The sequence below is a fragment of the Lissotriton vulgaris genome, chromosome 2_1 (genome assembly GCF_964263255.1).
Source record: "Lissotriton vulgaris chromosome 2_1, aLisVul1.2, whole genome shotgun sequence".
Taxonomy (NCBI): domain Eukaryota; kingdom Metazoa; phylum Chordata; class Amphibia; order Caudata; family Salamandridae; genus Lissotriton; species Lissotriton vulgaris.
The window spans coordinates 1,788,059,298-1,788,072,520 of NC_141687.1; the positions used below are offsets into that span (position 1 = coordinate 1,788,059,298).

Below are 13,223 nucleotides of genomic sequence, written 5' to 3' on the forward strand. Positions count from 1 at the left end.
AAACCGCTCTAAAAGAAACTGAAGCTTTGAGGTCACAACGGGTTGGTAACTCCCTTCACCCGCAGGAGGCTGTTTCTTCAATTAAGTCATCCCGCTCTCATTCAGTGAAATGCTTTCATAGCCTTATAGCCCACTTTAGTGCCCACACTGACCATTAAATGCCCTCTTCTTTGTTAAAAGCCATCTTTGGCTGGGGTCTATAATGCTGGAGTGGGCCTTCAATTGCTGGTATAGGACACTACAGCGGGCTTTAAGGCCATATTGAAAATCTGTGCATAAATGTATATATTTCAGAGCAGATACTCTTATGAGAACGGGGAATAACACCAATGAAATCAAACAATTCAAAAGTGTCCTTTGGGACCTTGGTAGTAAAAAGGGATAACACAAACAGTGTTCTTAAACTATTACTATTTGCAAAAGTAAAACACTATTTCTCCATGGTATAATATGAGGTAGATACTGAAGCTATTTAAATACACAAAAAGATGTGCATTTTTCAGGAACCCAAGAGTTGAAGAAAGGCAGTGTAAGGCTAGGCAGTTTAAAACCGTAAGAGGAATGATAAAAAAATATTAATGTTAAGGTTTTATCATAGTAGGAGAGTACATGACAGTTCACTCTTTACTAGTAGCTCTTTATCAAGGTGTTTTACTAAAATAAATGTGTTCTTTTCACTGCTGCCTTGTTTTGAAATCTGCTTGATGTAAACGTCATCCATTGAAATTCAGTTGGACAATTATCATGAAGCCTTAAGGCTGCAGGTCTTTCAATGATTGTTTATGAACCCCAGTTCACTCAAAGAGTTCAAATACTTTCAGTAAAAATACTGCTATTGTCTTTGAGCACACAGAAGCTCCCTAGTCATGAGCTCAGATTTACAATGAAATAGGGGAACACTAATAACGATATGTACCTTGGTCGAAATGAAATGCACGTTTTAAGTGAGATCACGTTGTATTCAAAATTGTGTTTACTTATTTATATATTTATTCAGTAATCTATCTATTCATGTATCAACTGTGGTCTTTTTGGTGCAGTTTGAACTTTTGTTATAAATGGCAGCATAACAGACTTTAATGTCACAGCCTGCCATAACAACAGTATTTATTTGAAGGATAAATCATGTGCGGCCTCTCCGTAATGGCAGAGGAGCATCGCCCCACTGAGTCAGTTGCCGGAAAATAAAAAGATAATATAACAATATAATAATTTTTTGGTCTGCTGACTCTCTAAGCCAGGGAGTCTTGGGCAGAGCGGGGCTGAGCATTGCAGGTAGGAGGGGGAAGTGTTCACTGTAAAGTGTGCATGTGAGTTTGGACAGCTGTCGTAGGCTGGCCAAACAGACATGCGCACTTAGGTTTCTCCAACCCGGCTGTGTTGCAGAATTGGGTTGGAGAAATGCTACAGACACTGAGGCACTGTCTGAGTGCCAAACGAGGCTACTCAGACCAATCCTGGCGCTGCTCTCAAGCTGCAAGAGCAGCATCTGGATTGGGTGGGGAGCCTGTGCTGGTGTCCCAGGGACTGCTTGGACACCATAAGGAGTGTAGAGGAGCACTGACGTGTCGGCAGCAGGGCAGGTAAGTTTTTGAAATTATGTCTCCCTTATCCGGCCACCTCCCCACTGGAGTTCTGAGCGACTGCCACTGGGATCAATTACCCCAATATATTTGTGTTTGAATAAGGGAATCATTAGAGTTTAACTGAATGAGGCATACGCCAGAAATTGTCAAAAGTTTTGAACCACCAAATTTGAGGTCCACCAACGTCAGTCAGAGGTGGAGTAACTTCTGGAGTTCCAACCGCTTAGATGTGGATTGCTCTGCTGTCGGAAGCCTTTGGCCGGTGCTCCAGCTGACAAAGAGCAGTTAGCAACAATACATCAGACCGACTGGCTTTTTTGGACTGCACCTTAAACACCGTTGTTTTAAGTTGGTAACTACATTGTAACATCTTTGGCATTTGCAAACAAGGAAAATAACAGAAATGTCCCCATTGCATTGGTAGAATACTCCCAGCACATTAGCGACCTTTCTATTTTTCTGTGGGAAGAAAATCCTGCTTTAGGAGTTTGTATCTGCAGAACAAATAAAAATGCTGAACGGGACACCATAACGTGGTGACCCGCCCAGCATCATATTTGTGCCGAAAGTGCTACAGCTGAAAAACTTTCATCAAACATTTCCCTAATGAGTGGCGGTAACTTAAAATATGTTAAGGAGGTTTGTATGGGGCAGATTGAGGAAGGACCTTTATCCCCTGTGCAATTTGGCTTTCCACCAGCCAAACTAATAATGATGACATAAATCTAAAAGCAGCGTTTCAATTTAGGAGATGTTGATCCATTTGCAAGCCCTTGGACTTAAACTCAGAATGCAATATCTGTGATAAGCATCTTCCAAATTCTTCCAGGATCATTTGTTCAGCTAAAGGAACAGGATAATTCTCTTTTTCTGCTTCCTCTCCCTGTGCCAGCAAACACGCACACGTTGCTTCTACCACTTCCCAGGAAATGCAGGTGACTGCAAACCTAAAAAGGAAAGAAACGAATTGTTTATCTTGCACAGAGAAACACTATAACTCAACATGACGAAAATACGTTACTTTATATGTGATGGGAAAGAAAGAATATATATTCCAAGTAAACTGCCATTTTAGGTAATAAACAAACAATTGCAACACCTTGCATTTGCTCAGGTACAAGGAAATTAATTGAGTTAACCAGATTTCACAAATGTCCATTTCGCCTAACAAAATTGTGAGAAGAATCTTTGAGCATATCTTTTTTATTGATAATAGGATACAGTGGTTAATCTATATGAAGAGTCTCTTTAATATCAACAGGAAACATTATGCTAAAGGGTCAAAGCGGAAGCAGAGGAACTGCAGATATGACTCAAGTGTAAAAGCAGCAAAAAACTGCACAGTGTCTAGTGATGAGGTTGGCCGGAATCTTGAGGAAATCTCAGGCTGAAGACAATGGAGAGGCAATCGTATAACCCTGAGCATGGGCGTCAATTCATCAAAAATGGCAGGGGCAGTGGAAGTGACATCACATGCCCCTTGACTTAATGACATCACAGGAAGTGATGTCACATGACCCTTGATCCTGTTTTTTCCGCAAATAACTCATGTCATATGACATAATAACATCACAAACATCCATGCCAGATGCCACCTATGCTGATCTGATCTTTGAAATTTCCGGGAAGTAAATATCACCCTGTACTGTAGTGACCAAGCGAAGCCAAAGAACCAGGGGCCTTATTTATGAAGGACTTGCGCCGCCGGTGCGGCACTTTTAACATGGAAATAAGTGATGCACCGGCGGCGCAAGTCCTTCATAAATAAGGCCCCAGGCTTCTACTAACAAGCTCCCTCCCCTCCCATGAAAATGATGAAAAGAATGTGGTCATATAATGCATTTTAAAGCAAAGCACGTTTTCAGATAAGTTTGCTGAAATTAAATAGGTTCTGAAATGGCACTCGTTACATTTTCAAATACTATTATAGTGTGCTAAGCTAATGAAACCTTATGCTCTCACGGAATAGATCCCATTTTTTTTCAAAATCTGCTATGGATGCAACCATATTTCAACTATTACCTCCATTGTACCCGGGACAGCATTTTGTCATGGATGTACCACATGCCAAGGGTGCCCCCAATATTCCAGTGCCGGAATCTTTCCATTTATGCCATATATATATATACTTTAAAGTTGACCCTTTTTGTAAGAAATTACCTCTGTATATCATGATAGCATTTTGTCATGGTTGCCCTACTCCCATAAGTCAGGTTACCCCCCTTTGTGCCAAGAAATACCTCCAATTTACTAGCACCGGTGTTGTGTAATATCTGGTATCCCATTGGGATCGTGTATCCCCTTCACTTCGGCCGTATTCGGAGAATTAACTCAGCCCGGGCAGGATCAGACAGAAGCAGTCGATCTCTGCTCGGGCGGAGTGCGGGGATACACGATTTCATGGGATACCAGACAGACTTCACACTACAAATTACCTGACGTTTCACTGCACGAGAAGAGACATGAAGCACATCGCAAGTAGTTCAAAGAACGGAAATGTTAAATAAATGAACATTAAATGCAGACAGAGACAGAGTGAAAAAATTGTATGTTTATCTTCTAAGCAAATCGCTACTAGTACAAAGAAGGAAAGGTCAAATAAATGAAAATTAAATGATTGCTCGAACGGAGTCCCAGTGAAAGAATCGATTTTTTTTTAACAAATCACAAGTGTTTCAAAGAAGGAAACGTGAAGTAAACGAAATGTAAACATGTGCTCGGAGTCAGAGTGGAAAAATTTAATTTTTTAAAAAAGAAAATGGCAAGTGGTACAAAGCAGGAAACGTGAAATAAATGAAAATTAAACATATGCACTAAGTGGGAGTGAAAGAATGGTATTTTTATTTTTGAAAAGACAGAATCACATTGTAAATTAAAACATGGGGAGAGAGAATGACACAGAAGGGAACATAGCTGCCAAGGTTTTAGATTGCTATGTGTAACATTCTCCTAATTTCAGTTTAATTATGAGTGACATTTCAACAACTACCGGGCAGATTTACAAGCCCCCTGCGCCAATAGTACATCACTTTTTGTGATGCACTGGTGCCGTATTTCACTGCTTCTTATTTACAAGGACAGGAAAAGCCACCCTGCGTGGCTTTTCCTGCCCTTGTAAATATGGCCCCTTTACATGCAACACTTTGTGTGAAAGGGGCTTTCCATGGGTGTTGCTGTGGGTGTTCCCACGCACAACCCATGGAACCAGACACATTTCCACATTTACAAGGAATCGTAAATCTGGAAATGGGTCCGTATGCTACGCCACCGTAGGGGGAATGTATGACGTTACAACGCATACATTCACAACGCAGTAGAGTACATTGCGTTTGTTACAGCGCAAGTTGTTACAATCGACTTGCGCTAGAGGAGCTGGATTTAGGAATAGTATGATTTACTATTCCAACTCCAGTGTGTGGAACAGTAGGGAAGGTGTTGGAATAGTAAATCATACTATTCCTTAGTGTAGAGCAGTGGTTCCCAAACTTTTGACTCCTGAGGACCCCAATGAGACACCACTGGAAGCCGGGGACCCCCAAGCAATTTGTATGAGTTAAATTTCAAATATTGAAACAGTAATTCGAAAAAATACACACATGTGCACACAAAACAAATACTCAAAGTAGTAAGGATTTTGGGGCCAGATGTACGACCATTTTATTTAGCACCTCACAATTGGCGACACATTGCGAGTGGCAAATTGCAAGTCGCTAAATGAAATGTACAACAGTGTGTTTAACCCTGTTTTGGATTCCCAATGGGGTTGCAAATTGAGAGGTTCATTAATATTAATGAGCCTCTCGCAATTTGCGAGCCCATTGGGAATGCCAGCCCTCCCAGCGATGGTGGCCTACTGGGCTCTGCTGCCCACCATGTCTGGGACTGCTTTTAAATTAAGCAGTTTTAAAAAAAATGTAGCCCCTTTACCATGCATTTAAATAAAAAGAAAATGAAACGTTTTTGTTTTGCATGCATTTGCAAAGGGGAAGTGGTCCCCTGGGGACACCTTCCCATTTGCGAATGCATTACCATCTACTTGAAGTAGGTGGTAATTGCAAGTGTTTTGCGACCGCAATACATTTGTACATGGTTTTGAGACTAGCTATTTGGAAGCGAATGCCCCTTCCAAATAGCAAGTTGCCAAACCTATTTAGCGAGTCGCAAACAAATTGCGACTCGCGAAATAGGCAATGTACACGGCCCAATAGCTTTTTGCATGCGCAAACGGGTTCACGAACCGGTTTTCGCATATAAAAACAGATCGTACATCTGGCCCTTAGAAGTTTATATTGAATAGCCCCTCTGTCACGTGTATTTCATTTGTTTTGTAGCATCTCTCATACCATTGTAAAATGTCAGAGCACTTTACATCACACACATAAAGAGACATTGAATCATACATGTAAATCAGTGTATATAAAATGTTACATAAGGTAAAGGGGACTACAAGGTTCACAGGTCATTCATACTGGCAGGCATTTTTAAAGCATGCTTGGTCTGGAAAAGCACAAACTCAGGATTCAGAACATAACACAGTGGTTTGCACTGACTTTAACATAAAAAAATGTATTTCCACCCAAATAAATCTTTTTAGCAGCATCAGGATAATGAATAACCGGGAAAAAACATAACTTACTAACTGGTACCATGCAGTTTGCAAGCAGCTCTTTGATGACCGTTTATAGGTCCCTCTGCTACATTACGATTGTCACTTTTGAAGTGCACAGTAACGAAAGAAAAGAATCTCTGTGACAAAAGCAGTAACCACGAACCTACAGGCGCGGTGCGTCCATTGGGGCGTAGGGGCGTAGCCCCATTAAACCCCATGGACCCACTGCGTCGTCACTAAAATACAAATAAAGATATTAAAATAATCGCGCTACCCGCCGGCCGGGAGACATCTTTTCCGGAGTGCAGGGGGGGGGGGGGGGGGGGTGACGGGGACTGGGGGGGGGGGTAGGCTGGGCCTGCTGCAGCTGCGCAAGTGGATTTTTGGGCAGAAACTAGCCCGCGCATGCGCAGATTATTTCCCCTGTGCAGTTCCCCTTAGAGAGAGGACCAGGGGGCGGGCCGCAGCCCCCAGGGTTGCACAGGGCGACTGGGCGAGCAGTCATGGTGCCCCCCCAGCCAGGGTCCCTCTAAAGAACAGAAAGGGGTCAGGTATCTTGTGGTCAGCTATGACTACTTGCACTGATAGCCATAGAAACGGAAAAAATATCAACGGAAATATAGAGTGTTAAAAGAAGCGTGTAAAGGAAGAGAAAAGACATAGATAAGAGGGAAAGGGAATGAAAAGAGGGAGGGAACAATGGCAGTAAAGGGAAAAAAGGAAGGAAATAATGAGAAAATAAAAGCGGGAAATGAAGAGAGATTGTGGGGAATTAAAAAAGCATGAGTGGGAAACGGATGGATGGCCAACAACAAAATGCATTTGACTATTTCTAGGTCTCTCTTTTAACCAGAGCTGGAAATGGGAAACAAGCACTGGCAAAACCAAGACGTTTTGCCTATGCAATGCAATGTTTTTAGACATGCTCGCTGCGGTGCAATATGCAAATTAGTTTACGCCACACCACTGTCAAATGTCACCAGCCGCCCCTGCGAACCTATGCACATAAAATACTGCTTTTTAAAATGCATGTTACATGTTCTTTGCAGTAGGCACATTAACCCTCAGTGCTACATTAGTTAAGTCAAAGCTGCCACTGAACAAATCTCTCCTCACGCTCCAGCAGGTACATTAATCACTGGCATTATCTTGACACTTTTATTGTTGCTAGAAAGCTGCTAATTATACAAGAAACTTTTCTGTGCTTTTAAAACTGTTGCATTCGGACCCCCTGGGAATGTGTCACGGACCCCTGGGGGTCCGCGGACCCCAGTTTGGGAAACACTGGTGTAGAGTATCCAGCACAAGTCGTTGTAAAGACTTGCATTGTAATAAGCGTGTTGTGAAGCTATTGTGGTGTAACAATGGCATGGTAAAGGTCATTCTCCCCCTAGGGATGGCGAAGCGAGCCGCAACGAGGAGAAGTGTTTTCATTTCTCCTCGTTCTTTCCCCTTTCAATGCGTGCTGCTTTCTGCAGCATGCACTGAAAGCGGAAAATGCCTGTAGTGATTGTTTTCGTGCAGGAAGGTGCTCCTTCCTGCACGAAAAGAATCTCCCCATGAAGCAAGCATCCTTGCACCACGGTGCAAGGGTGCCTGCACCAGCGCATGGCAGCTGTTTGTGCGCCAGTGCAGGGGAGAGCACAGGAATACAACATATGATTGTAAATATGTTGCATTCCTTTGCTCTGAAAGTGACTCAGAGCAGCGCAGCCAAATGGCTTGCGGAATGCACTGAGTCACTTTCTCTTAAATCTGCCCGTAAGAGTGGCTTTTTCTTGCAAGCAAAGTCAAGTATAAAGATGAGGGAAGCATATAGATATCAGAAATTGGAATGGAAGGGCACTAACCTAGTACTCGTTAGCTGCCCAGACAGCAGCAAGGGCATTGGCAAGGCTCAGGAGAGGGAGTCAGGATGCTGTATGCTGTTTATTTCAGAGACAGTATGCTTTAATAAATCCGAATAAAAATGATATCTTAGGAGTGCAGTTGAGCGGTGTCAGCCCCAGTTGGCACTCCACTACCTGCCCCACCCCTCAGCACCAGATCACTCCATCAGGCTGCAGCTGTCACAGAGCTACTAAAACACTGGGCTCATAAGTGACACAGCTGCTGGCTATGCTGAAAGTTAGACCGGCACCATTACCGCTGCCCCTCATTACCATAACATCCATTTATCTGCTGTGAAGTGCCGGCGGGGCAGCATGCCATTGAGGGGTTAGGTGCTTAGTGTGAGAAGTTGGTTTGATATATGATGCTCACTAATTCTAGTGATCACCTTGTATCAGTCCAAACAACCCTTATGGTGATTGGTTGTAAGTCAACCTTACAGACCAGCTATCCTAATGGTAGCATGGACAAAGCAGTCTTAGGCTAAACTCTTTTTGCATGTGAATCCATCTGTTTTACCACATATAACCCCTTGAATACCAAATGAAAGGACACCACACAGGTAGTTATGAAAATACACAAGATATTTATTAACTAACAAACACCTCTGAACTCTTTATGAGATCAGAGAGCTAAGCACATGGCAAGACTCTTAAGAAAAATACGATAAGTTGCACAAATTACAATGGTGCCCTAGGGGCACGACAAACCATATACTAAGTAAATGGTATAAGGAATTCGATAGAAGGAATGGAGCTGTCCAGAGGCTGTTGGATCGCTGGGACTACACTATCCTGACCTGAGGTAAGTAATAGGAGGCCCACGGAATGCGTGTGCAGAGTGTGAACTCACACGCAAGATGCATAACAAAGTCAATGGACAGTACAAATTATGAAAAGGTAAGTATTAGACAGTTCCGACTAGCTAGGACCAAAACGACTGGAAATCTGAACACTAGGAGAGTCAATCTACCCTTGAGCACCGAAATGCCCTTGTTACCTCACCCACGGGATGCGGGTGCACAGGTGTCAAAGTGTGTCGGGTTTCCGCGTTGAAGTCTATGGAGCCTGGAAGAAAAGATGCTGCAGGCGGCCTGATGGAAGCTGTCCAGAGTGATCCAAGGGTGGATCAAGGAAGATGAAGACCTGAAAGCAGAGGGGACAATGTTCACAGTCACTAGCCAGTGACTGGAGTGGAACAAGGAAGGAACCAGATGATGTTGTCGCGATCAGGTGAAGAGTGGACGCTTGACTCTGCAGCCACGTGGACCAGGTGGTGCAACGACCAGGATGGAGGCACAAGCTGTCCCACGCAGGCTCTCGCTGTCGGCGGTGTTGGATCTGGAATCGGCGTCAACAGGCCTTGGCAAAGGCAACCCACGCGGTGAGTGGAAAAGGCGTCTGGTGCGGACCACGAGGGTCCGGGGTGATTCTCCTTTGCAGGGAAGCTGGGGCCAGTCTCGAGCAACCATAGCAGCAGAGTGGATTTCAAGGATCGTCGTCTAGGAGGCCACTAGCCAGCCGGCAAGTGGCCCCACGCAGATCTTGTGGATGCTGGAGGGCTGATCTTCTGTGCAGGAGCGGCTCGGGGCTGGGGCTTCCCAATCCCCAAAGCACGTTGTCGAGGTTGCCTCTGAAGTCGTGCTGGAAGCGAAGTGCAGTTTCTCCAAGATGACCGGTCCCACGTGTCTCGTCGCACCCACGGATCTCAGCTGTGCTGCAGATGTAGGTAGCGGTCGGAGAGGTCTGGGAATCCGGGTCTCGTCGGGCTCTGAAGTCTGGATCCACTCGGGAAGACGACAAAGTGAACCGCTAGGACGCTTGATGGTGCCTGCAGATGCATGGTGGACACTCCTTGCCCACAAGGGAGATTTCTTCAGTCTTCTGTGGAGCAGAACGTCGAAGTCCAGAGCTTCTTCTTGTAGAGTTTCAAATCAGGATAATCTAATTTGGAATGGGACCCGCTCCTACCTTTATTCTCCTAAAGGGAGCTGTACTAAGACTAGGTCCCTCCTATGGGTGGGACCAGGAAGGGGGGTGGTTACACCCCCTATCCTTTGTCCGGTTTCATGCCAGAGCTGGGGCTGGAGTGCCCTAGCAACTGGTTTGAACCGGTGTATGCACAGGGCACCTTGTGTGCCCTAGGCATGTCTCATTCCTTTCAGGCCTGTCCTACCTAATACACAAAATCCTGTCTGGGGTGGTGCTAGCACCTCCCAAAGCAGGAAACCCTTTGCCCAAGCCTCCCTCGCTGGAAGGACTCCCAGCAGCAGTAGGTCAGACTTGTGTCTGTGGTGGCAGCATCCATTTTGTGATGCTGAGGCTCGAGTTAACTTTAACCGGGGTTCACAGTTACATACATGTCGTGTCCCTCTAGTAGGGTGGAATGCTACCCCCGTCGCCAGAACTGGCGAGGGGGTAGTATTCCAATTCGTATGACACCTTACTCGACATGTTTTAAAAATGCTATGCCAAAGTTAGCAATAACCGCAAGGTTATAATGCACTTAAGAGTATATGGTATAGCGTTATCATGGAAACAGTTATAGGACTTGGCTCCGAAAGCTGCAGACAGGCTCAGCTCATGCCAGAGCACTATCTCACATAATTCCAAGCACTCTGCCTCCAGGATTGTTAAGGCCTGCCATAGGAGTGACTTATAGGAGTATATGTGTCCATTTTAGGTTTAGATATAGGTATACTATATCTAAAGCAAAGGGTGATTACACCACCTTGCCCCAGCTGATTGATCAGCCAGTTGTGTCAGATTTAGATGGCCAGCCAGGGGTGGCATAATACATGCTGCAGCCTCTGGTAGACCCTGAGTGCACCTATGCCCTGGGTACCTAAGGTACACTGTACAGGGACTGATAAGGTGACCCAGTATCCATTTAGATATGTACCTAAGGTACATGGAGTCAATTTTAACAGAGAGAGCAGGAAGCCTGGGGTCCTGAATAGCAGGATCCCAGGCCAACTAAGTCGAAAACAAGCTAAACACTAGGCAAAAAGTTGGGGGTAACCATAGTCAGATATCCACCTTCCTACACTTAGTGCAAACTCCTTCATCCCTCTGGCGCCCATTACATGCTGAGTGCGTGAGTATTATCCCTAACTTGTTCAGTCTTTGGACGCGATGGAAAAGTTGGGCATTTGCGGGATGTTATATGAAGACTTCCAAAAGTGTTTCGAATCATTCCTGATGGCTGACTGTGGCTATAATTCTTAAAAGACCTAGCGATTGCAGACAGGGCGCTTTAATTCTATGAGTATAGATTGTGCACCCCCAAACTGCGATACCCTATGTGTCAGACTGTACTACTGCTCTGCAAGATGGCACCAATGGCAGGCTGGGCCCTGTACAAATAGAACTTTGCCCCTCATGATTTCATCTCCAGCAAGTCTGAGCAGACCTCATCACTCCCTGTCCTAATCCCAAACCTTCAGTCAGACACTGACGCCCCCAGGGCAGTAATGAATGCCACCCCGACAACAACAAACATTCTGGCCCTCTCCCTGCTAATAGTTTCTACAATCAAACACAAAAAACGCTATATGTGTGCTTCATTGACTATTCAGCTGCATTCAACAGCATAGACAGAGGGAAACTCTGGGCCAAGCTCTCAAGCTGGAACGCCGATTCCAAATTGCTGAACTTACAGACCTTACTGCACACAGAAACCTGGATCCAAATAAAACTGGGGGCAGGTAATTTTCTATCGAGAAAAATAACAACTACAAAAGGTCTGAAGCAGGGGTGCGTCCTCGCACCGACCCTGTTCAACCTCTTTATGTCCGATCTCTCCGATGAACTTGACAAAAGCAATCATCACGCTCCAAAGCTAGGGGGCCTCACTTTGTCAAACCTACTGTATGCCGACGACTTAATATTAATAGGCCAAACCCCTGTAGGCCTTCAACACCTTATTAACACAATGACCAATTTATCAGAAAAGTGCGGATTAAGTATAAATTTAGGGAAATCGAAGGTGATGATATTAAATCAAAAGTTTAAAAATGCCGCACCCACCGGGGTTTCTGCGAGATCAGAGGATGGAAACAGTCAAAGAATATAAATACTTGGGCATCATTTTTGACTCGAAAGGCTCCTTCACACAACAAAAAATGGCAATTAAGAACAGGGGGGTATCACTGGCCATTGCACTAAAGAGCATTAAGAACAAAATAGCGGGTCCATATCTAATTCCTCTGCTAGACGTACTACATGCAAGACTACTGCCATCGATAACCTATGGTAGCGAATGTATGAGAGGGAGAGACGAGTCAACATTAGATAAAGTAGTAGCAAAATCAATGGGAATACTCTTCAGTCTCCCGCCGTACCCTTCGCCAGCTCAACTGAGGCTTGAGTTCGGCCTACAGAAACAACAAATAGCACGTAAGGGTGCTTACGTAAAATGCTGGCACAAAGTAAAGAGTGCTGAGATGGGCACTTTGAATACTTACTTGTGGAAAGAGCTGGAAAGAAACATGGACAGCCCTGCAATGGTCTATCTCCAATCAGCAATAAGCACCCTTGTACTAAAAGACCTTTGGGAAGCAAGCTGCACACACAAATGCTGCAAACGGCTCGTCAACAAAACTGTGAAGATTCAATCCCTGGAAGAAGATAAAGCAACATAAACCAGGAGGACTCACGGGTGGTACATGATCCAAAGCTACACCGGGCCCCAACCACAGGGCTACTTAGGCACTAGCTTCTCTAGGGCGATGAAGGAGTCATTTTTGCAGTTGAGGATGGGGTAATACCATCAAAAGAACATCTTCCCCCGTGGAGACGTTTGGAATCCAACGCAAAGTGCAGACTCTGTGAAGATCCAAAGGAGGATGTTTTGCACTTGCTATGCAGCTGCAAAGCCCTAGATATTGAACGAAGGAGACAACTAACTCAGATGTGAAACCAAACACGTCTGCGAACGCGCTGACAGGCATTGTTGGCATGCTTTAGCGGGGAGGACATTCAATTAGCCTGCAGACTGGTTCGCTTTATGAAATTAGCAAACATCGCGCTACACCCAGCCGTTAGTCCATGAACTGGAAAAACTCTTATCTGTGAATAACTCTTACATGTAAAGAACCTTCACTTGCGAATGTTTGACAAAGTTCTTCTTTCTCACTA

The 13,223-nt window shown here is 44.6% G+C and overlaps 1 protein-coding gene across 1 annotated transcript in view; it reads right to left on the minus strand.

The window, feature by feature from the left end:
- Positions 1–2,325: 2,325 nt before the first annotated feature.
- The window catches only part of TESMIN (testis expressed metallothionein like protein), a 1,691,460-nt gene continuing 1,680,562 nt past the window's right edge, over positions 2,326–13,223 (minus strand). The window contains exon 13 of the mRNA XM_086958946.1: positions 2,326–2,533. Within this exon, the coding sequence (XP_086815072.1) occupies positions 2,326–2,533 (208 nt within the window). The remainder of the gene's footprint in view (positions 2,534–13,223) is intronic.